General features: G+C 35.8%; 2 protein-coding genes and 1 long non-coding RNA gene across 3 annotated transcripts; 2 read left to right on the forward strand and 1 right to left on the reverse strand.

Moving 5' to 3' along the window:
- Positions 1-435: 435 nt before the first annotated feature.
- Positions 436-2095, forward strand: LOC110891272. The gene has a single exon (XM_022138968.2). The coding sequence runs from the start codon at positions 472-474 to the stop codon at positions 1858-1860; it is 1389 nt and encodes a 462-aa protein (XP_021994660.1). The 5' UTR covers positions 436-471; the 3' UTR covers positions 1861-2095.
- A 220-nt stretch (positions 2096-2315) lies between these two features.
- LOC118484303 lies at positions 2316-4677 on the forward strand. Its single transcript, XR_004873264.1, has 3 exons — positions 2316-3254; positions 4011-4096; positions 4183-4677. It is a non-coding gene; the product is annotated as an uncharacterized LOC118484303 (long non-coding RNA).
- A 12414-nt stretch (positions 4678-17091) lies between these two features.
- LOC110891273 lies at positions 17092-24819 on the reverse strand. The gene is made up of 8 exons (XM_022138969.2): positions 24674-24819; positions 23142-23307; positions 21803-21855; positions 21524-21608; positions 20799-21418; positions 19005-19229; positions 18823-18879; positions 17092-17400 (listed from the first exon to the last, which is right to left on the reverse strand). The coding sequence occupies exons 1-8, from the start codon at positions 24680-24682 to the stop codon at positions 17209-17211; spliced, it is 1407 nt and encodes a 468-aa protein (XP_021994661.1). The 5' UTR covers positions 24683-24819; the 3' UTR covers positions 17092-17208.
- Positions 24820-25579: the final 760 nt, after the last annotated feature.

Below are 25579 nucleotides of genomic sequence, written 5' to 3' on the forward strand. Positions count from 1 at the left end.
GGATTCGGATAGTGATTTTGAGAATTTTCGGATAATCGGATTATCCGAAAATATCCGAAAATTTAATTTTTATTTTTTTCGGATATCCGAATATCCGAAAAATATCCGAAGTATCCGAAAAATATCCGAAATATCCGAAAAATATCCGAAGTATCCGAAAAATATCCGAAATATCCAAAAAAATATCCGAAATATCCGAAATTTATAATCGGATATCCGAAACTATCCGAAAAATCCGGTTCTAAATATTAAAAAATAATAAAAATAATAAAAATTAAATAAAAAATTGGATATTCGGATTCGGGTTCGGATGTCAATATTTCACTATCCGAAATTACGGATATCCGATTTTCGGATATCCGAAAACCGGATTATCCGATCTTGAACACCCCTAATTCCATCCTATGAAAAGCCTAACAACACAAACAATAACATTCAAGAAAGACAAATCCAAGATCCACCACCACCATCATGGATCACCCTCCACCACCACAACAACCACCACCACCACCAATCAACCACCACACCACAACCCAAATCCTCAAACAAACCACCACAATCCTCTCCACCCACCTCACCACCTTCCTCCTCCTCTCTCTCCTCCTCCTCTCTCTCCATTCCAACGTCGAAACCGCCACTCACTCTCTCACTTCCTTCATCGACCACGACCCATCAATCAAATCCCTCCTCTCTCGCCTCCACCTCGCCTCAACCGCCTCACCCCACCCCCACCACCGCCACCGCCGCCCCTTCCTCCACCTCACCCGCGTCGGAACCCTAGACGACCCCTTCTTCTCCGGCGATGAAGATCTTGATCACCGCTTCTTCGGTAACAACCCCACCCCTCAACCCAATTCCACTTTATTATTTTTCAACGCCTTTGACCCCAAATTAGGGTTTTCTAACCTTGTGGTGGATAATGGGATTAGGGTTTTTGAAATTATACGTTCTTGTTCCAAGATTATGTTTAAAGTTGTTAACTTTATTGAGATTGGTGATCATATGGAGACAACTGATGCTAATTTAAATGAAAATGAGAAAAATGAGGAAGAGGGTGTTGATGAGTTTGATGAATTGCAGCTTTTTTTAAAAAGATTTGAGCTTGAACATCATGAGATGACTGCTTTGTTGTTTTTGCTTAGTGTTTTGTCTGCTTCATACGGGTTTGCGATTTTCGGGTTTGTTGTTACTTATGCTTGGGTTCTTGGGATTGTTTTTGTGGTAGTGGTGAATGATTTGTTAAAGGGGTTTAAGTCGTTTTTCCGGACGTTATGGGACGGGTCGAATCTAGGGTTGAAACGGTTATCGGGGTATATTGTTATGCGATGGGCGGTTAGGGACGCGCTGACGCAGCTTTTGGGTGTGTGGTTTTTTGGAGAGATTGAGGATCAGTATCTGTTTTTTAAGATATTTGTTAGGTTAAAGTTGATGCCTTTTTCGGTGGGGTCGCCTTGGGTGAAAGGGTTCGAGAGGGAGATTTACGGGTTTTTGTTGTCGTGGTTCTTGTTGGATACGTTGATCTCGTTTGTTTTTGCGGTTGATGCGTGGATCGCGATGGTAGATACCCGAAAAAGCGTTAGGGACGTTGTGAAAGAAGGGTGTCATTTGTTGTCGTTAATGTTGCATCCCGCGATCAATCTTAAATGTTTAGAAGGTATCATTTGCGGGTCGTTTGCAAAATGGGCATTGTCGCATTTATTTGGGAAGTTGTTCGCTTCCGCTTTTCAGTCTTTTATGGAGGTTTATTTCATGGTCGCGTGGCTTCTGTACTACTTTTCCGTTAAATCAAAAGATGCTAATTCTAGTGGAACGCCATTCGGTCAAAGAGAGCTTGAACAATTGCTCGAAGATGTTAGATGATTCGCGGTTAAAGTTATCTTGAAATTTGCTTCCAATCCACGGAATGTGAGTTCCTAAGTGAAGCGGTAATCTTCAGTGCTTTACGTGTTGATTGTATTTTAGCGAATGTGATTTAGCGCTGCCATTGTTTTTACGCCGTTTTGATGTTTTGTATCATATGTACTTCTATCATGAGGCAGATATAACATGTGTATATTTTTCCCCTTGTAGTGCTAAAGCATTGTTTTATATGTTAGGTTATCGCATCTTTTTATTCCTGCTTTACATCAATATATTTTGAGAAAAAGTATATCGTACATTACGGCTTAACGTACTTCACGTACGACAACGTGTGTGATTTGTTCTATAACATGCGTGATTAATGTTTTCAATATGCGTGATTATTGTGTTTCAACATGCGTGATTTTGGATTTTTGAGTTATAACGTGCGTGATTTTAAAATGAACGTGCGTAATTACCTGTCGTACGTGATGTATGTTAAGCCGTAATGTACGTTAACCTTCCTCTATATTTTGAATATAAAAGATATATTGTAATTCTTTCTTGAGTAACTGTGGATTCCGTCGATCATTTGGTACGCTGTTATTTTTGTTGATAATATTATTGACTTCACATAAGCTTAGTCAAAATTACGTAATTTATGAGTAAGATATCAATTTTGTTTTTGAGTCTTTCGAATTCACTAGACGAAAAGTACAAAATTGTAGTGAATTGGTGATCAACCCCACCATGATCAGTGGCGAAGCTTGAGATTTCTAAACGGAGGGGCGGAAGTCACCGGACCTAAAAATTTCCATAAAATTGGGGGTCGAAAACGTATATACCCAAAAGTTTCTATACGAAAACTACATACTCTCCACTACTGAGCGAAAAGTTCAGGGGTTGGCCGCCCCCTCCCGCCCCTTAAAAGCTTCGCCCATGACCATGATTGAATGCAATTTTAAGATTCTTCGGATAAGCTAATATCATGTCATGTGTGCCTTGGTACATCGGAGGTAATAGAAACCATCGTCAAACATTACTCTGTAACGATGATTAATAACTTGTGTACCGAATATTGCACTATTTATTCGTTTTGATGATTAGTGGTTGCTATATCAAATCTATTTTACATGCGTACCAAATATTGCGCTATTTATTCGCTTTGATGTTTAGTGATTGCTGTATCAAATACTATTTTACCTGTACACAACCGATAAATTGGTTAGTCACTGGTTGGGATAATTTAAGGTTTTGAATTAAATTATCCTTAAATGCATTGATGATTTTTTCATACATTTGTGTACACTCAAAAGAAGAATGCAGGTTCAAAATAACTAATATTTTGGATGATGAATTGTGAAGGGAAGAACCATAGTGTCTCGCATGACGAAGATTGAAGATAGCCTTCGTCGGTGAGTGCATTTGAAAAATCTGTATTTTTTTTAATTTGTTTCTCAATATGCATTGTTTGTCGGTAACACTCAGTTTCTGTAGTTTTTAGTAGTACCCGACTTATGTTACAACATTAGTGATGAGCGGTTATATGGCATGGGGAGGGATCACGAGAAAACTCATTTTAATAGTTAAAAATTCTATATTGCATATTATCAGCTTACGGTTGCCCATGGTGGACAAAGGTGTAGATTTAGGAGTAGGATTAGTGGGTGCGTGAGTTAACGGTTTAAAAAGAAAAGAGATAAAAGTTAGTACTTCTGGAAATTTGTTTTTAGTTTTTTTTTTTTTTTTTTTTTTTTTTTTTTTTTTTTTTTTTTGAGTTAATTACTGTTTTTGTCCCTGAGGTTTGTCAAAAATCACTATTTCAGTCCATTAGTTTAAAAATTGCGATTTCAATCCCTGTGGTTTCACTTTCGTAACCATTTCAGTCCACCTCGTAACCATTTCAGTCCTTGTACTTAACAGAATAATGGATTGAAATGGTTACGAAAGTGAAACCACAGGGACTGAAATGGTTACGAAAGTGAAACCACAGGGACTGAAATCGCAAATTTTAAACTAATGGACTGAAATAGTGATTTTTGACAAACCACAGACGAAAACAGTAATTAACTCAAAAAATAAATAAAAGTTGGTACTTCTGGAAGTTAGTTTTTAGTTTTTTATTTATTTATTTATTTATTTATTTTTTTATGTGATTGTAAATGCTGCAGAAATAGGTGTGTACATGATCATACATCGACTGTCTTTACTGATCATTGATATCTCAATTTAACAAATTAAACCCGTAAAAAAACAGGTTTCGTTTCTCAAACTAGATTTACGAGCTAGTCGCATACAATATTACGCTCTCTCTTTACATGAATGCATATAAAAATACTGCAGGAACAATTCATTTGAGTTAAAAGGTCAAAGACACAGAGGGATTCTCCGATCATGCGGTGACGTGGCACAGCGTACTACACTGAGGAACGTATCCTCGTCACAAGGAATACTGAGTCTAGAATCAGTACTGAAGTCATACTCTTCTCGAGCTTGATCTAATAACGCACTGAACAAAGGGTGTTTTAGTAGTTTCACACTGATCACAAACCTCCGCTGGTTTTTGCCTACGTAAACCACCATATGACCCTTCGGAACATCTCGTGGAATCGAAGTTTCGTCTTCTTCATTCATCGATAACGGCCATCTGAACACCCATTGGCAGCACTTGTCACAGCTTTCGGATGACGGTATGATTCCGCCATTGTTCATCTTTTTCCACTTTTTAATCCATGATTTTAGAACCTTATCGCTCTGCATCGTTAAACGTATATGCGCCTGCGTATATATCGGTGTATATATTTTTGTGTGTGTAATAAAGAGAGATATTGTGTTGTTGGTATGGAGGTTGAAGTGATCATATATAGTGCTGAGCTAGTGAGGTTGAGTATCTCATGATTTATTGGAACATTAAATGTAGAATATATAATAAGATTTAGGTAGGGAGGGTTCAACACAAAAATAACGCAAGAATTGCGAAAACTGTGAGAACCAATAAAAAATCATTGCATTTATTTACGTATTTATTTAAATCATGATTATGTGAATATACTTGAATTGATACACGCATATGCCATGTGTGTGAAAGTGAAGTTCAAGATGGGAAAAGACAACATCGAGGGGGACGAGATGAAGTGACAAAGGGTATACGTGTTTATTTTATTATATTATATTTTTATATATGTGTGATGTTTGTATACCTTTGTAACGTTGATTCACAACGTGCATATATAAACAGTTCTATAGTTGTTAATCAACGTTATACATTTAGCTTATTTAAATATCCACGAGAAGCGTGAGAACTGATTCACAATTTTGTGTTTTTCGCGCAAAGTGAATATATTTATAAAAATTATAAGTTGGTTCCTTTTTCATGTCTTGGTACAAATATTTTCCTTATTATTATATGTTGAAGAGGTTATGGGAAAATGTGATAGGAGTGGAAGGTATATGTGGTTATGATCTTTAGTTGCAATGGTGGTAGTTTAAATATATGCATTCATGGAGTTTTTTGTTTGTGTTATTGTTACATTTTTTATTATATTTTACTAACATATAGTGATACGAATTTGTACGAACAAGTGTTTGGCATGATTCAAATATCTTACTTTTTTTACATATAATATAATTTCTTCCCAACCCACTTTCACATGTGTAATATTATTTTACAATATCTTCAAGGAACATGTAAGTGAGGTGTTGCACTTTGTCCAAGAACCCTATCCCCATGCCTTCAATACTATCTTTTTATCTAGCTCTACCTCCCAACTTGTGGGTCTCCTTTGCATCTCTTTTTCTTACTTTTTATTGAATATAAATTGAAAAATGCAAGGTGTCATTCTTCTATATATCTTGATTCTTATACAATAAACTAAGTGCAAATTTGAGGGTTGAAGTGTTGAACCATATGACATGTTAAGTTGAGTCAACACTAGTTGGTGGGCCATAAGCTATTTTGGTTCTCTTTTTCTAATATGTAGTGATTTAGTCAATGGATTGATTTGGTTCAATGAATGAGGTTTAGGAGAGGTTTGAAATTGAGTTGAGGATTGACCCTTTAGTTATCAATATCCTCACTCTTATCAAACACTTTGGTTCTTTCAATTGGGAACTTTTTGGTGCTTGTCCCATTTAGCTTTGTTATGTCCTTCCTTTTCTAGAAAAGTTTGCTATGTGTTCAACCTTAATAATAATCTCTTTTTATTAATTTTTGAAAATCGGATTGGGAAAAAACCGACAAAACCTCTTCTACACTGGTTTAAGAACCGTCTATGGATTTTATTTTTTTTTCTTTTTCAAAGTTGGTTTGTGGTTTGGTTTTGAATTAGACGTGAACAACTTTTATCTTTTTCAATCTTGAAAACAACATTGTTTTAGAGCATCACTGATGGGGTAACCCACAAACCCCGCCATGTTGGGTTGCACCTCCCCCCCCCCCCCCCCCCTCTTCACATCGCTGCCATCTCCTCCATGAGGGCTCAAGATCGCCCCAAAACATGAGGCAATGTGGGCCTTCTTAGTGTAGAGTATATTGTAATTCGTTAAAGTATGCATATAGACAGCATTTGATATGTCATACACGGTAAAATGAAAAAAAAAAACATCCGTCTTCATATCAAATCGTTGGTTTTATAGATACATGGGTATTATTGTTTCACTAACTTTTAGAAGACGTCTTTTATCGTGCCTGAAATTTACATAAACAAAACTAGATACACACTTTAAACAATTTCAAAATAGTATATAATGAAAACCCAAATGGTATTTGTAATGAGTGTGATCCATTGTGAGTGGAAAAGATCTTACCCATTGCAATCAAGGATTGGGGGTGATGGGCATCACATCCACGAGTATCTTTATCAATGATTGTCACACATGCAATGTTATGTTGTACCGTACAACTCTAAAGTAGGAATCCCCAAGGGTCACAAGATGATTGTTGACCAATTTATAAACCATTTGTGCTTGTTTTGTCCCACAACCACCCACACACATTAACACACGCGTATGATTTAAGTTTATTAAGTAAAATATTGTACATACCCGTACCCAACTTTCACTTTCAAGATTCACATGAATTTAGTTTTCAATCGTGTTATTTTGTTATAGAGTAAAGATCCCCTACAAATAGACTTATCATACAAAATGTACGAATGACATGAAAAAGTAAAATATGTTGTGACATTTTCGTAATTATTTTACTCGTAATTACCCTACAAAATCAAAATTATCATACAAAATCATTTGGAGAGTAATTATAATACCATACAAAATTACCCTACAAGGTCAAATTAACCTAAAAGGTCATTTTATAAAATTACCTTACAGGATCATTTGTAGAGTAATTTTGATAATTACCTTACGAGTTAAATAATTATGAAAATACCACCGCGTTTTTTTTACCTTTCCACACTCTTCGTACGTTTTGAACGATAAACGTATTTGTATTTGATCCTTTGTCTTTGTTTTAAACACTTGCCTTTTATACAAATTCTATTGCGGGTTTTGTTTGGTCTAACATTAGATATACAATGATGGGGTCAAGTTATTCTACAAAGGCTTCTAATTGTAAGAAGTGTAAGAAGGATTTATAGAGTGACAAGTGTCCAATAAGCTAAAACTAAACCCACTACATCACCACCAAAAACCTAAACACCCACCCCCACCCACCCCACCACCACCCAAAAACCTAACCCCCCCCCCACCACCACCACCCAAAAACCTAAACCCCCCACCCCACCCCACCCCACCCCCACCCCGAAAAACCTAAAAAAAACTAACTCCCCCCCCCACCCCCCCCCCCCCGGGCAAAAAAAAACTATACCTCACCAAAAAAACCCCCAAAAAACCTAACTCCCCCCACCCCCAAAAAACCTAAACCCCCCCCCCCCCCACACCCAAAAAAAAAAACCTAAAAAAAACTAAACACCCCCCCCCCCCCCCCGGCAAAAAAAAGGGGGGGTGGGGGTTTAGGGTTTTGGTGGTGGTGGATGTTTAAGAGTTTTTTTTTTTTGGACACTTGTCACTCTATAAATTATTCTTGCACTTCTTACAATTAGGATCCTTTGTATTTGATCCTAATCCACAATGATGGTATTTAATATGTTTTTTTAAGTTGATGGACGGTAGTTTGAAAGTAAAAAACCAGTCATTTAAGTCCTACAAAAACCTCTATGTTCACATTATGGTTTATGGTTAAAGAATTCTACATTTACTTTTGTTTAAAAGAGAAAATTAAAGAAATTCGGGCTGTAACTATCAAATCGTCAAAATCAGTTCAGTTGCATCGGTTTAACCTATTTAGTTTGATATAGTCATTCAACGGGTTTAGTATGTTCGATCAAGTTTATATAATAGGATCATATATGTTCGATTCCCACAAAGGGGTTTTCTCATATTTTTTGGGGTTCCTCTTGAATTATTGTATAGACATTATTGCCTAGTGGAGATGGATATGATCGGGTGAACCGTGGTTCCGCTTGTGGCACGATGATACTTCAGTGATTCGTCAGTGATCCAAATTTATCGTAAAAAAAGCAATTAGGAAGTCACAATCACAAGGGAAACAATATACTAGTTTGGATTGGGATGGTGTGGTTCGAACCATGTGTGGGTCAAATCGCCAGCTTGTGGTTAAAGGTGAGGTCAGGCAGTGGTCGGTTGAAATCCTACATTAATGGGTCATATACAAGTACTACCAGTCTTGCCTATAGACTTTTCACAACTTTAGTAATTTTTATATCTAAATGGTGATTTTTCATACAAATATCTTAACACACTTTCACTTTTTGTTATTATCGCCGGTGAGGCTTCTAAATGTTAACATAATTTTTTCTATACAATCCAACTAGGTTATAGACTTATGTATCACACGGAGTTGTAGAATAGAAACGATATAGTTATATAATATATAAAAAACTTCAAATAGTGTGACGTATTTTTATTATCATATGATAGTTCGCACAACTAACTTGAATTTTTAACAAAAACCAGCATATGTTAATTAGAAACATTAAAATATCATAATAGCTCGTGTATTACACGAGTTGAATACTAAAAAATATGCGAAAAACTGAATAAACTATAAAGTTTTAAGTATTAAGTATATTACTAGTATTTGAGACCCCCGCGTTGCGCGGGGAAGTAAAACAATAAAAAGAATAACGTCTAACATTTTAGCGAACTTGTATGTTGAAAAGGTCGTTGATAACATATGTAACTTTATTCGAAACTTCATATAAAAAACAAAACCGTCACAAACCCGTATGTTGTGGCAAGGCTGTCGATAATATTTGAAACCTTATACAAATAAATAAAACCTTTAGAAAATTCATATCAGTATATCAATAAAAGAAATATTTTAAAATGAAAAAAAGACACATAGAATTAGTTTGTTAAATTAAGTTTGTATATATTCATGAGTAAAGTTTGGTAATATTCATGAGCTTTTAAGTACCGTATGCTAAGAAAAAGTGTAAAGAAATATAAGTTAAAGAATAAGTTAAAGAATGAGAGAAATAGAGAGTAGAGAATGTAGAAGGTGTACCAATAAAATTAAAGAAAATTGAATAGTGTTTTAGTGAGGGAGAGAAAAAGTGTAAATTAATATAGGGGAAATTTTAGTTTTTAATATATTAGTTCATTATTCAAAAATATCAATAACATTATAAATTTAAAATATACATTAATATAAAAGGTATAACTATATATTATTATGTTTAATCGTTATCTATATTCAGTTGAATATTAAATTCTTTAAAAGTAGTAAAATATATTTATTTGTTAATGATAACAAAATATTTTCACAGTTATCTATATAATATTTATAATTTATTATCTATAAATTATTTTAAATAAAAAATTAAAAGTCTTAATTTAATATTATAATTAGATAGCATGAGAAATTGCCATATGACATTTTTAGAATGCCTTATTAGAGTTTGGATGTTACTAACAACTACAAGAAATTAAATATAAAAAATACATGCATATAACATCACCACAAAATGTTTGAAATATGTAAGACATATAAATTAATGCTAACATAAATCTCAAAAGATAACTTCATACTATATAGCACATAAAACCTAAATAATACCATCAAACATAGATAAAAAGAAAATTTCATTTGTCACTCGGAAATTAAGAAAAAGAGTAAATAAGGATCAATGGAAAATAAAAATTAGAATTTTCAGACATATGATTCGGATAAACAAGTATATAAATTCGTGTAATCAGGTCAAATATCACCTACTATCATACCCGTATCCTAACCCGCTAAATTCTTTTATCAATCACATATTCAAATACTTGTCTCGGATATTTTCATATTTCAAATACTCGGATTGTGTAAGGTTTTTTAGATCCCTAATTTTATCTTGATCAATGATGGTCACCCATGCACTTTTAGGTTGTACCGTACCACTTAAAAGTAGGAATGATTGTCACACATGCACTTTTAGGTTGTACCGTACCGCTTAATAGTAGTATGCCCCAAGTGTCATCAAGATGGGTATTGATCCACTTTATTATCCACTTGTGCATGTTTTGTCGCACAAATACTAAAAAAGAAAATTGTACAGTTGTACATACCCGTACCCAACTTTCACTTTTAAGGTATTTTTTGTCCTTATGTGCACACCCTGCAGTGTCGAATTGTGTTTAAAACGCGACGTTTTGGTCCGGTTAACCAGACAAAGACTGACGGGTGTCTGACGGGTCTGTTGACCGGACCAAAACGCCGAGCTTTGGCCGTGTTTTGGTCATGTCAACCAGACCGGGTGTCAGTCTTTTGTCTGGTTGACAGGACCAAAACGTGGCCAAAGCTCGGCGTTTTGGTCCGGTCAACAGACCCGTCAGAAACCCGTCAGTCTTTGTTAGGTTAACCGGATCAAAACACCGCGTTTTGGCCACAGTTCGACATTGCAGGGTGTGCATATAAGGACAAAAAAATCTTTTAAGGTATGTAGATAGGCAAATGGGTGTGCCAATAGTGACACCCTTTATAAAAATTTAGTGTTTTCTTTTAATCAAATAATGCCAATATTCATTTATCGATAAGTTTTTGATATATCGAAGTAAAAAGTAAACAGATAACAAGCTGCGTCACTAGCCTTTTTTGAATAGCAAAACTAAGTCTTTTAAAATTACGTTTATAGATCTTAGGGTCGTAACACTTGTTTTATACAAGTCTTTGTATAGGTTTCGATTGATCTAATATCTGATACATAATGATATAACCTAGAATGATACGGTTCTGGGATTCCTAAAGCCACCAAACTGTCATATATTGTTTGGTAGTTTGAAAGTAAAAGCCGGGCATTAAGGCTGAAGAATTCCTATATAGGGCTGCAAACGAACCAAACTTTTAGCGAACAGTTCGTGAATCGTTTGGCGGGAAGTTCGTTCGTTTATTAAACAAACAGACACGAACAAGAAATTTCGTTGGTTTAGTTAAATGAACGAACATGAACGGAGGCCGCGTTCTTCATTTATGTTCGTGAACGTTCGGTAACGTGTTCACTTGTGTTTGATAGTTCACTAGTGTTTTTAGTTTTTTATATTTTATTTACATACTTCAAAATCCCGACAAATAAAATATTTAAGAAGAGTCCGTTTATTATATATTATGTTATGAACGCTTGTTTGTGTTCATTTGTTTCCATTTGTGTTTATAAATATTATTTTGTGTGCATATGTGTTCGTCAACGTCCGTTTTCGTTCCTTACCTATACTTAACAAACAAACATAACATAAAATCTCATTCGGTAAGTGTTCATAAACGCCACATATATTTCTTAACAAACGAACACGAACAAGTTAAGGACCATGTTTTTACATGTATTTTATGTTTAAAAAAACTAAATTTAAGAAATTCGGTCAAAACTGTTAAACCGTTAAAACTATTATGATTACATGGAGACGATGTGGTTCGAACCATGTGTACATCAAATCGCCAGCTTGAGATAAAGGTGTGGGGAGACCCCCTTGGGTTCATGACTCATGAGTTGCATAAATGAAATCCAGCCAACTGATTCATTTGTTCATCAGTTGGTCGGTTGAAATCCAACATCAACAGGTCATATACAAGTAGTACTTCCAATCATGTTGATTGAGACTTTTCACAATTGTATGTTGATTTTTCACAAAAAAAGAAAAAAGTAACATGCTTTCACTATTTGACTCTTTGTTATTACTATTACACCATTATCTCAACTAATATTGTGTGTTTTACCTATAAAGGAATATGTGTTTTTATTTACTTGAGGTGTGACAAGGACTCCTCCCACCCAACCTTACTTAGCTAAGCGAGGTGTAAACGAGTCAACGACGTTTATTATCAGTTCGTTAAAAGCCTGAGTTGATTCGAGTTTTAACGAGCTTGACTTTACATTGTGGTTATTTAATAAACAAGCTCGAGCCTGAGCTTCTCGGTATGAGTTTGATCAGGCCCGTGAAACTAAACGACTTTGTTTTTGTATAACTTTTATTTCACTTATAACATGCTACTCATTATTATATACAAAATTATGATAAAAATATTTTAATATTATATATTATGTTATATATAAAATTTATAGTAACAAATAATAATATTTAAAAAATTTACATAAACATAATAAATAATTAATTAATAAACAAGTCAAGCCAAGCTCAAGCTTTAGAAATAGTGCTCTAAATAATCCGAGGTCAAACTTAGACGAACTTAAACTATGTTGGGACGTTTACGCCCCTACACTCAATTATGAAGTTTTCAGCTCAACCATAGCTAATGTACTTCAAACATATTGGTGGCATTTGAGGTTGGTACTCTTGTCCCTCCTATAGAATTTAATTAAGGTATTACAATCTCTCTATCAAATTTGATCAAACTACATCTTCAATTTCTTGCATACTAATATGAGAAAAAATATACTTAATGTTGAAAACATTTAGAATACTTAATATCACTAGGTTAGAAACCTGTATAATATTAAATAAATATTAACGATTCTTCGGTGATTTGATTGCAGAGGAAAATAAAGAAACAGTGATTTGATTGCAGAGGAAAATAAAGAAACAGTGATTTAATTGCAGAGGAAAATAAAGAAACAGTGATTTGATTGCTGAGAAAAATAAGAAAATGATTGGGAAATTTCAAAAGAAACAGACCGCAGGTTGTAATCAAGTAGGCCAATGAAAAAAAGCAGGAAAAAACTAGTTTGGGTGTTAGAAAATCATGCCACATGACACTAGATTTACTTATTTTTTTTCTTATTTTTTATATAACGATAGCAAATGCATATTAAAATGATTAAAACTGTTAAAATATACTATTTTAGTAAATATTTGATTATATATTTTTGAAACGGCAAACTCACACATCTACTATATATTTTTTTGAACATCCAACTAGGACCGTTCAAACCGCTCGCCGCTCTGCTCGGTTCGGTTTGTAAACAAGCCAAGAATGAGCAAAGGTCTGCTCGAATCGATTCGGCTCGAATTATTATTTTTGTTAGTATACATATACATATACACATACTGTGTCATACACATATAAACACGTATATACGCATATATACGCATACACACATACATATATACATAAATATAAATTAAATCTATAGTTTTATATATACCACTCTCTTAGATTTTGGTCCACGATATACAAATTTTACAACTATATCTATACGTACGTACTAGCCTAATCACACCAATAAAAAACTTAACACCAATTCTAAAAGTTAAACTCTAAACCGCTAAGCACGTCAGTCTGCTCATCCCCTCAATGTCTCATGTTGTTACCCTAAATCGACCGTCTCCTGCTCTCAACGTCGTTGTTCGTGTAATATGAACATCGACTCATCGGCCACAACATTGTCTTTATAAGAAAAATATTATGTCATTAAATGTGCATGTTTTAAAGACATAAAAACTTGAGACTCAACATTGTCACTATCTCTCTCCGCAAATTTAAATCGCTCGACGCAGTTGTCAAAATCGCTCGGTGCTCGCTTGGAATATTCACTGCTCGGAAAATGCTCGTTTGATTTGAGACTCGGTTTTAAATGAGCTGCTCCGCTCGGTTCGATTTGTAAACGAGCCAAACATGAGCAAAGATCCGCTTGGTTTCTGCTTGGTTCGTAAACAACCCTACATCCAACAAAGTCTGGCCACCTGGTACACCTATTGGCGAAAGGCCACCCATGCCCAGTGGCGGACCCAGGATTTTTGGACAATGGGGTCCAAAAAAAAAAAAACACAAAAAAACGAAGATACAGGTACCTTCTGTGTGTAAACAAGGGGTTTTACCACTGCACTAGGCTCATTTTCATTGTTTTAGGGTCCAACTAAATTATTTTATGAGGTCCATAGACAATTTTATATACCGTTTCTACTACTTTTTAAAAAAAGATTGGGGTCCGGAAACCCCGTTCCTCGTAACATAGGTCCACCCCTGTCCATGCCTGTGATTGCAAACAACAACGTTGGTAACTTGACCTGTTGGCTCGTAGATGACATTTAGTCACAAACAAAATTCCAACCATAAGATCGTAAATTTTATGGCAGTGTTTACCACGATACTAAAACCTACACCAATTAAGAGTGTTACTTGTGAAAATAAATATAGAAAAAAACAACGGATGACAATAATTTATTTGAGACATTTATGATTAGCTGTCAGGTGATGGATCTAGAAATTAAAAATCTTCTATGACTTTTAATTCTCGCCATGCCCCGTTCTGCTGCAGACGACCCCATGCTACTACGGTGGTTGCTCCAAATGGAAATCATTTTTGATTTTTCACTTCCTCTTGATTTGACTAATCACTGACGGAGCTTGACCAAAAGAGCGAAAAGTTATATGACCCAATTTATATATTGTATAAATATTTAGGCGAAATAATTGGGGGGACAATCCTATATAATTTTAAATTTTCGGATGAAAAATAGAAAAATTTACATTTCTAACCGAAACATCGTGGGAGAAGGGGGGGGGGGGGGGGGGGTTGCACCCCCTACTTCACACTAAGCTACGCCCCTTGACTAATCAACGGTTTAGGTATGTGCCACGTCTACCATGCATACACGTCTACTTTAATTGGAGTAAACTGCAATTTTGGTCCCTATGGTTTTATACCAAATTGTAGTATTTTACAAATTTGAAAAGTATTGTAAAAAACACCACACATATTTATATTTGTTGCGATTTTAGTCCACTTCATTAATGTCTATCCATATCTTTGTTAAATGTTAGTCACGTACAAGAGATGTGATGGGTAAAAAGGGTAATTCTAACTCCAGTACACAACCTTAGAATCCTTATCACACAAATTCTTCCTAATTTATTTAATTTATTAGAAATCGACAATTTGCAAAGTGAAAAAACAATATCAATAATCGATTACTGGATTGTGAAGATTAAATAAAATATTCAAAATATTTAAACTTCAAATTATATTTAATCAATAATATGTTCCCCTATTAATACTTCTTCAAAGCAAAAGCCATCACCACTTCGTCGACTACAAAGGTGACTTTTTTCGTTTATACCAATTTAATCTTTATTTTCTTTCTCTTTTAAATGATTAAACAACTTATGGTCAACCTTTGTTACCCATCTCCTACAAATATCCGTTCCTATAGATATCCGTTCAATGGTTCTCTTTGAAGCGTGTGATAGTTGGTTGAGAACAAGATATGTGATCCGTGCAAATGTGATTGCTAACAATAAAAATAAATTATGAAGAATTTGTGTGAAAAGATTTTAACGTTATTTTACTAATTTCGTAAAAATAATATTAAAAGAGGAGGAACTGGAAGCAGCCTCTCTATTCCTACGGGGTAGAGGTAAGGCCCAATGAATTGGGATTTCCCTATTGGTCCAGGCGAAGCAACGCCAAACCCTTCTAAAGCCCAATCCTCCATTTCTCCTACCCGTTGCCCCCCTTTTTTGGCCCTTCCTTTAAGGACCCGAAAACAAAGAGAAGATGTGTACAAACGAGATATGCAGCAACAAGAAGAAAGAAAAGGATTGCATAGAGGAACTCCCGAACCCATCTGAGTCGGAATAAATATGTTTTCCAACCTTCTCTTTCAAATTCAAAGTGGATGTTCTTGCGCGAATCTCAGCAATGACTTGTTCTTCGTCCACGGAGGGTGAGTCAGGGCCTAAGATCAGGCAGAAAGGCGTAGTCGATGGACAACAGGTGAATATTCCTGTACTACCCCTTGTTGGTCCCGAGGGACGGAGGAGGCTAGGTTATTAGCTGAAAGATGGTTATCGGTTCAAGGACGTAAGGTGACCTTGCTTTTTCAGGGTAAGAAGGGGTAGAGAAAATGCCTCGAGCCAATGTTCGAGTACCAGACGCTACGGCGCTGAAGTAACCCATGCCATACTCTGTCTACATCTTACTCTCCTCAGACCCTACATTAGCTTTGCTATTGGTGAGATTTACTGAGTATGATGATGATGATGTATTGAAGATTAAAATTACCATTTTACCCATCACATGTTTTGCATATAACCAGCATTTAACAGAGATTTGGATGACCATTAGTGTAGTGGACTAAAATCGCAACGAATATAAACCTGAATGGTATTTTTTACAATACTTTCTAAATTTGTAAAATACTACAATTTGGTATAAACCACGGGACCAAAATTACACTTTACTCCTTTAATTGCTATAACTTAATCGCCTCCTTATTTTGATTGCTATAATATTACTTCGGTCATACGACTTATTACGAGCGATCGAATGTTACAAATGATATCAGATCATGTTATGTGAGGCCTTTATAGGGGCTTTAAGGGGAAAAAAGTGATGCCACGTAAGCAACCATTGGTTAACAGTTACTTTAACCGGACATAATATTTCGGTTACTAAAATAGCTTATAATCACTTTTAAAACGCAATGCAAAACACAGTCCTACGTTATCGGTTTCAGAAACATGCTCACGTATCGCAAATTTATTTCATGTGCACTTTAGAATGAAAACTATGGGTGAGTAAGTTTAGGTCCGGACCGAAAATAACCGAGAACCGAAAATATACCCAACCCGACCCGAACCCAAGTACCTAGGTATTTAGATCGGTTCCAATTTTTCACATAAAATAGGGTCGGGTCGATTCTCGGTTCTTTTCATGGTGAAACCCGACTTGGACCTATGGACCGGAACGACCCTATATTTAGGGTAGTGAATCGGTTCTCTATTTTATATTTGATCGGTTCTCGGGTCGGGTTTTTCCTTTTGCTCACCCCTAATGAAAACAGTTATTTGTATGCATCATATATTTTCATTCAGTTAGAACTTCTTCAGCAAGATGTTCAAATAAAGGTCACCTCCAATGGGATATGTTTTATATACACAAACTTTATTTATTAAGAAACAGGAACCTTATTACTTTTGATCCTCGCAGGAGATGAAACATGATGTGCAAGCGCAACTTTCGATTTGGAAATCTTTGAGTTGTTGTTCTCACGCGGATATGGATAAACGGACGCCAATTCTCTCACTCGACACAAGATCGACTTTGGTAAAGGTCGCCATGGCTGGCTTCTTTTGTGATCCTCCTGCAGTAATAGATCTCAGTTAAAAAAACATATCGATTCAAGTTGCATTTGGATAACAAGTCAAAACTTTTTCATAAAATAGTTATCAAGTAAACAGGAAAAATGGGTTAGAGGGGTGTTCACAACCACTTCGACAGGTTTTTACAAAAAAATTACGGGCTTGACAAACCAAACCGGCTTAGGTTAGGTGGGTTAGACATTTTATCGGTTTGAACCCACATTTTTTATTTAATTTCAAAATCATTAATTTGTATTATCATTATAAAGGTAAATTGCATTTTACGTCCTTTAAGTTTTAGCAAAATTTCAGGTGTTGTCCTTTAACTAACGAAATTACAGTGGATGCCCTTTTTGTTCTTTCTTTACAGGCGGTGTCCTTTATGTTTTAATTTCTTTACACCGGATGCCCTTTATTTTTGTAATCTTTTTAGGGAGAAAGGACATCGCCTGTAAAACAATTAGAACATTAAGGACATCCGATGTAATTTCATTAGTTAAAGGACAACGCCTGAAATTTCGTTGAAGGTTAAAGGGCGTAAAATGCAATTTACCCTAATTATAATTAAAAATGATTAGATATTTCTCGAGTATAATACATTACATGACTACAAATTCTAAATTTCAAAAAATATGTATATAATAAAAGTTACACGTATGGTTCAATTTACACAACCAAGTTCCAAACCAAACAGCCAAAACCAAACCGTTTGGATCTTAAGCCGGCTAAATGATATGTTGAGGGGCTGAATTGTAATTGTGCTATAGTTGTTAATGACAGGGACTTGTGGGTCAATTAGAGAAAGTGAGGGTAGTTGGTTGTAAGATAGTTGTTAGGTCGGTTGTTGAGCTGTATAAAGGTAGTTAATCAACTAATAACAGTTACGATTCGGTTGATCAATTCCTTCTCTGTGTTTTCTCATTCAATTCTTTAAACGAGCCGAGCCCGACTAGGCTCGAGCTCGGCTCGTTATGTTTTTATGAAGCTCGAGCTCGAGCTCGGCTCGGTTCGAGCCTACTTCTCTGAGCTCGGGCTCGGCTCGCGAGTAAAACCTAAAGCTCGAGCTCGGCTCGACTCGAGCTATTTTGAGAACAGCCTTAAATGAGCTAAATGCTCGGCTCGAGCTCGTTTCAACAGCGATTAAGTGAGCCAAAGCTCGGCTCGAGCTCGGCTCTCCAATGTTATCATCATTATTATATTATATATATAAAAAAAAACTAAAATTTTGTTTAGGCTCGTTTGGGCTCGCGAGCCTAAACGAGCTTTGTATTTCAGGCTCGAGCTCGGGCTCGATAACTAAACGAGCTCTATTTCAGGCTCGAGCTCGGGCTCGTTAAGGCTCGACTCGTTCGAGCTTTTAACCGAGCCGATCACGAGTAGCTCTCGAGCCTCTAGGCTTGTTTACACCCCTAAGGATAACTAACCTCTATCCTACTCCCCTTTAGTGCACGGCTTGCTTTCAAAAGATTTCGCCATTTGTCCTGAAAAAAATACGTCACAAAAACACGAATAGAAAACATGCTTTTGGCAGGAAAAAAAAAACTAAATTATAATTACATAAAAAGCCACTCGTTGATACAAGTCCATGATGAAAAGATGAAAGTACCTTCAAATCTACAGGCGTTCGATGAATGGATGATGAAAAGAGTAGTTTCTTAATATGAGTCCATTTCCCGACCCCGAAATGAGCAACACCGTCAATCAACTTCTTTACTTCTGAAACGGTCCAAAGTCTATGAAGCTTCCTCTGACTGCCACTTGTCATATTTCTCATTATCTCCTCAGAATCGTCTTCAGATCCGCTCGAATATATCTCAATGCGGCTTTCAATCTGTGAAAAAAGAAATTAAAATTTCAAACTTTATATCCTTGCTTAAAAGTTGAGAGCGCGTATGTTTTAAAAACTTAGCTACTCGAATTACTATAGCACTTCAAGTATGCGGAAAATTATCTTCATAAAGAAAAGAGTTAATTGCCCGGATGGTCCCTGTGGTTTCACGTTTTTTCACGTTTAGTCCCCACCTTTTGAAAATAGCATGTATGCTCCCTATAGTTTGTCATTTTGTTACTCGGATAGTCCCCGAGTAGATGTCAGTTAGTTTGGAAATTGCATGTATGCTCCCTATGGTTTGTCATTTTGTTACTCGGATAGTCCCCAGAGTAAATGTTGGGGGACTATCCGAGTAACAAAATGACAAACCACAGGGAGCATACATGCTATTTTCAAAAGGTGGGGACTAAACATGAAAAAACGTGAAACCACAGGGACCATCCGGGCAATTAACTCTTTTATTACTAGATCATAAAAAATGTAACTTTTGACTTCAAGAAGGTTGGTTGACCATTTGTCAATGATCAAAACACCCTCTATAATAATTAAGAGTAAAGTATTCGGATAGTTCCTGTGGTTTTTCAAAATTTTGGATTTGGTCCCTAGCTTTCCAAAAGTACATGGATGGTCCCTGTGGTTTGCACTTTGTAACGCATTGAGTCCCCAGCAAAGAAATCTTAAGGTTTCAAGAGGTCAAAGGTATGGACTAAATGCGTTACAAAGTGCAAACCACAGGGACCATCCATGTACTTTTGACAAACGTTGGGGACTAAATGCGTTACAAAGTGCAAACCACGAGGACCATCCGTGTACTTTTGGAAAGCTAGGGACCAAATCCAAAATTTTGAAAAACCACAGGGACATCCTCAATAGTTACTCAGTAATTAATTTATTGAAAAGAATAAAATGTTACTTATTTCATGGGACATCCTCAAAAGGAAGTGTTGCGATTTATACTGAAAAGATTTGCACGCAAAGGAGAAAATAATTAAAAAAATATGAGTAAATTACAAAAATCGTCCTTTATATATGTCACTTATTGCAAACTGTGTCCTTTGTCTTTAATAGTTACAGAAAACGTACTCGATGTTTGCAAACGCTTGCAAGTTATGTTCTTTAGCCCTAACTCAGTTAATTTTTTGTGGTTAAATCTAACCAAATGGACCCCACGTGAGGGTATTCTGGTCATTTTACTCTCATGTGGGGTCCATTTTGTCAGATTTAACCACAAAAATACCCTCATGTGGGGTCCATTTGGTCAAATTTAACCACAAAAATTAACTGAGTTAGGGCTAAAGGACATAACTTGCAAGGGTTTGCAAACATCGAGTACGTTTTCTGTAATTATTGAAGACAAAGGACACAGTTTGCAATAAGTGACATACACAAAGGACGATTTTTGTAATTTCAGAAAAACGACATTTGGTAACCATCTATAAAAATGGAAGTATAAGATGAATTTCAAGTCGAAAAGAAACACGCCTACAGCATTTGTATTACATGTTAATAGCAAAACAATACCATATTAATAAAAATCAAAACTTTTTAATAAATTGCAGATTTGCTTACTTTAGCCGGTGGAACACTTTTCCGGCATTCGGTTGGTGCTTGAGAAATAAACGGTACTTGAATAGCTTTATCAAAAGAGACATCCGAAGACGCCATTTTATTTTTGGGTTTGACTTTGACCTCATTTTTACTTCTGACACGTCGAACACCTGGCGGTTTGCCTTTGCACCCGGAAGAAGCTTCTCTTCTTTTCTTAGAGTTTATCATACTGAGAATCGATGACTCATCAATGTATCGTTGTGTAGGCTTACGTGATCTTTTGTGTGCGACTGCACCAACTTCACCATGATCTTGAGCAGAGCCCGTGCTTGTGGGCCCGTCTTTACAAAACGGGGCTATATCCAACCCGTTATGTGAAAAATGAGGCGGTAACATATCTTGGTTTATGAAAGATTTTGAAAAATCGTCGAATCTATCTAAACTTTTCGGCTCGGATGAGTTAGTTGATGTTCCGGAAATGCAGTTGCTAAGGAAGTAATTCTGGCATTCGGTTCCCGAAATGTTTTCGCTCAATGAATTCTTTATCTCGAAACTACCCTTTATCGGAAACTGAGAATTTCCGACATGTAACCTCTCATTGGAAGCATAGCCTATACAAGCACCATGATCAAATCCAAAATCTGTAGTAAATAAAAAAAATAAAAAAAAAATGGTCGTAAATATATAAGTACAATGTGATTATTGTGAATATAACGAGGAAATAGCTAACGGTTTTCGAGAAGCACCTAAAAGATAATCATCACAGGGCGAGACGTTGCTTGTTGTTAGAAAATTTCCGACGCCAACTTCATGTGGCAAAACGTCAAGTGCCTATAAATATGTTATTTTATAAATATAAATACCAAGTCCTGTTAAATAACGAAACAAGAATTAAGAGGTCTCAAGTTCGAATCCAGCTTCCACTGGTTATTGGTGGAGCTCCGTGAGTTTTCCCTAACGGGTTCTCATGATTAGCCCAAAAAGAAGAATATTAATAGTGACTTTAGATGGATAAGAAGACGTACATTTAGATTTGTCGTATCTACACCTTCCATGTTTATATTCGAAGCTCGGCCACCTTTATAAGAGGTAAAAACTAACTTTCAGTATAAGTTGCAATTAAACATACATAGTACTAATATAATGCATAATTTTATACCACTGAAACCTATGCAGTTAATGCGGTAAAATATCGGATATCGGTAAAGGACCGATATTTGAAATATAGGTTATCTCGGTGAGATATCGGTGGGATATCGGTTAATTTTAATATAATGCAGAATTTATATATATAGCAATTTAACACCAATAATTCAGTGATATATCGGTTAAATATCGGTCAATATCGCCGATAATATCGGTACCGATGTTTTGACCGATATTTGACACCGATATTTTACTTAGGGACCGATATGACCGATATAACCGATATATCACCGATATTAACTGCATAGACCGAAACTGACCGAACCATCCAAACCAAGAATGTGACTTGTTTGGAATATATACAGTCCGGTTTTTAACGGGGTGACGATTTACGGTTAGGAACTTCGAACCCGCCCTCAACATTTACTACTACTTTCATTTTTTCATTTTAGGAATCGAAAGTAATGTGTGTATATTATATTCATAAACAATCCCAATCACTTTTTAAAAGAGTAAATTTCGTTTTTGGCCCCTGTGGTTATATCACTTTTACTATATTAGCCCAAAATAAGAATTTTTAACATATCTGCCCCCATGGTTTCTATAACTAACCATTTTGACCCCTAATTCTAGAGATCATGGGGGCCAAAGTGGTTAGTTATGGAGACCATGGGGGATAAAATGGTTAGGCTTAGGGGCCAAAATGGTTAGTTATAGAGACCATGGGGGCAGATATGTTAAAAATTCTTATTTTGGGCTAATATAGTAAAAGTGATATAACCACAAGGGCCAAAAACGTAACTTACTCCTTTTTAAAATTTAGTACCAAATTATTCGTTTGAAAAAAAAAAAAAAAAAACCTCATCTAAAAAGAATCAAACCGCCAAAACCGGCCAGTTCGTTTTGTCTTTTTCCAAAACCGTAGTTAGCGATTCGGCCCAAAATTTTAGTCAAAATGAGCCAAACCGGACCGTAAACATCCCTAACCTTGTGCACCAAAATACTGATAACAATAGATAACAAGGTAAATTTAGCTTCACTTTGCTAATACTCAATTGATGCCATAACTAATAACGGAAACGGTTGAATTTGTTGCAATTTCATAGGACTAAGGAAGTTAATTCTGTTAACAAACATAATTTACCTGCAAATAAGTGAAACACAAACACTAATTATTTTCTTGTTTATTCCAACATAACTAGAATCACACAAATGTACCTAAATTAAAGGAATCGTTTTCGGTTTTGTTGCATTTTCCGAGGTTATCTTCTTCATAACACCATACACCACTTACGGAAACTTGGTCAGACCGTGGTTCTACAAGTAGGCAGTCAACGTCGATTGCTTCTTCCTCTAAAGAATGATATAAAGATTCTTCTTCAGCCTATAAAAAAATTTAACACAATATAAAAATGCCCCAATAATTCCCGCTAGAAAACACTAACGAGTACTAGACACAACTCGACGATTTCAAGAATCGCATGATATTAAATTTCCCACAAATTTTCGACATAAAATTGTGCATTGAAGTGACAAAATCATCAAATTCCTTGAACTAGATCATATTAGTAACGGAACATAGATTTCAAGAATCGCATGATAGTCGATATTAGTCCATGGCTTTATAGCCTAGTGGCATCTTGGGGGTGGGATAAGGCTTAGTGACCTTTAGGTCCTGGGTTCGATTCCAACAAAGGGGGTTTTTCCCAGATTTATTGGGTTTCCTCCTGAATTGGTGTATAGGCATTATTGCCTAGTGGAGATGGATATGATCGGGTGGTTCCGCTGGTGGCACGATAATACTCCAGGCCCGTCAGTGATCCAAATTTGCCGTTCAAAAAAAAGTGCATTAAAGATTTAAAGTGGTGAAATCATCAAGACCCTCGAACTAAATCACATTAATCCTAAAGACAACACAAAGATTCCAAGAATCTCACATGATATCATAATTCCCACTAAAATTCAACACAAAATTGTAAAATCAAAGTGTCTAAATCATCAAACCCCTCAAACTAAATCACATTAAGACCACCCGTAGTGGGGCGTGATTTTTAAAAAAAATTGCAAAATAACGCCCCAAAACGCCCGGAACCCATTACATGGGGCGTTTTAGAGCGTTTTTTTTTGAAAAAAATTTGATTAAGCGTTATGTTTAAAACGCCTTGCCCCAATCCTCTTCTCCAATCATCTTCCATCTCATTTATATGTTATCCAATAAGAATTTTTTGAGGTTTTTTTTTATTTAATTATTTTACATCTCATTTAACATAATACCCCACATCCCCACTACACCCATTTTGTATAAACGCCCAATAATGCCCCTTGCTGACTGGGCTGCCACATGGCGCAAAACGCCCCATGATGGGGGCATTATATTGTTTAACCACTACACATGGTCTAATCCGAAAGACAACACAAAGATTCCAAGAATCTCACATGATATCATAATTCCCACTAAAATTCAACATTAAATTGTAAAATCATCAAACAAACCCCTTGAACTAAATCACATTAATCCTAAAGACAACACAAAGATCCCATTCCAAGAGTCGCATGATATCATAATTCCCAACATAAATTGATAAAATTGTATAATCAAAGCGTCAAAAGACTTCAAGATTCACAATTGAACATCAAATTGTGCATTAAGGCAACAAAATCATCCATTAAAAACACCAAAATTCAAACTTTAAAAAACACCCACAGAAGAAATAATCTGAAAATGCTAGTAAAACAAGAGAAAAGCTGACCTGATTCATGGGTACAGTGAGCGAATTGGGTGTGGATAAAGAGTGAGAGTAGCAAAGAAAGGAAGAGGAGTATTATTGGACGGAATCGAAATGTTTTGTAGGAAATCAGAATGGAATATGGGTTTGGAATCCGGTTGTGGCGACGCGTGTGGGAATCAAACGGATAGTGACCACCACCATCCTGTTTTTAAAGACGAATTAGCGACCGCTCGATCAACACACCTGTCCTCCTTCTTTCTCTCTTTCTTTGGTCCCCACTTTAATTATTATTACTACAAGCTCATGCGTTGTAGCGGTTGTCATAAAACTGTGTTAAGTAGTAGCAATACTATACCATTGTCAGCGACCACCAAGACCAGAAAAGCTCGTAAGAACAAAATAAATAAAAACGGGAAAAAAATAACGCCGAGCGAAAAGTAGACGTAAAATCTTTGAATCACGCACGCTCGTTGCTGAGAAATTAAACCGAAACGTAAAGCATAGAAAAAAAATAACTAAGTCCATCCAGGACCCGCGTGTTGGACGAACTTGTCAAACGCAGAAAAATAGATGTGACGCGACGGGCCAGTCAGACGGGAAAAAAATATACGAAAAAATGTTGAACCCCACACGCACGTTGCGGAGCGTTAACTCACAAAATTTAGAACGAAACAAAAAACTTGGGAAAGATGAAAAGTATGGTGGATCAAAATTGAAAATAAAAAAAGTTGGGATTAAATTGTAAAAGATGAAAAACTTTGAATTAAAAGTAAAAAAACAAAGGGTCTAAATTACAAAATTAAAGTTATTTATTAATTTTAGATAAAAATAAGAATAAAAATAAGTGATATTTATATGAGTAAACTTCCGTTTTGCTCCCTATGGTTTGTTCACTTTAACGGTTTTGCTCCAAACCTTTAAAAATAG

The sequence above is a fragment of the Helianthus annuus genome, chromosome 11 (genome assembly GCF_002127325.2).
Source record: "Helianthus annuus cultivar XRQ/B chromosome 11, HanXRQr2.0-SUNRISE, whole genome shotgun sequence".
NCBI lineage: Eukaryota > Viridiplantae > Streptophyta > Magnoliopsida > Asterales > Asteraceae > Helianthus > Helianthus annuus.

What these genes read in the sequence shown, in the direction of transcription:
- LOC110891272 (XM_022138968.2), top strand. Translation starts at nt 472, where the DNA reads ATGGATCACCCTCCACCACCACAACAACCACCACCACCACCAATCAAC.
- LOC110891273 (XM_022138969.2), bottom strand. An exon ending in AAACGATTCCTTTAATTTAG is followed by an intron (nt 21,856 to 23,141) that starts GTACATTTGTGT and finishes CCTCTTATAAAG; the next exon opens with GTGGCCGAGCTTCGAATATA. An exon ending in TAGATACGACAAATCTAAAT is followed by an intron (nt 21,609 to 21,802) that starts GTACGTCTTCTT and finishes ACATATTTATAG; the next exon opens with GCACTTGACGTTTTGCCACA.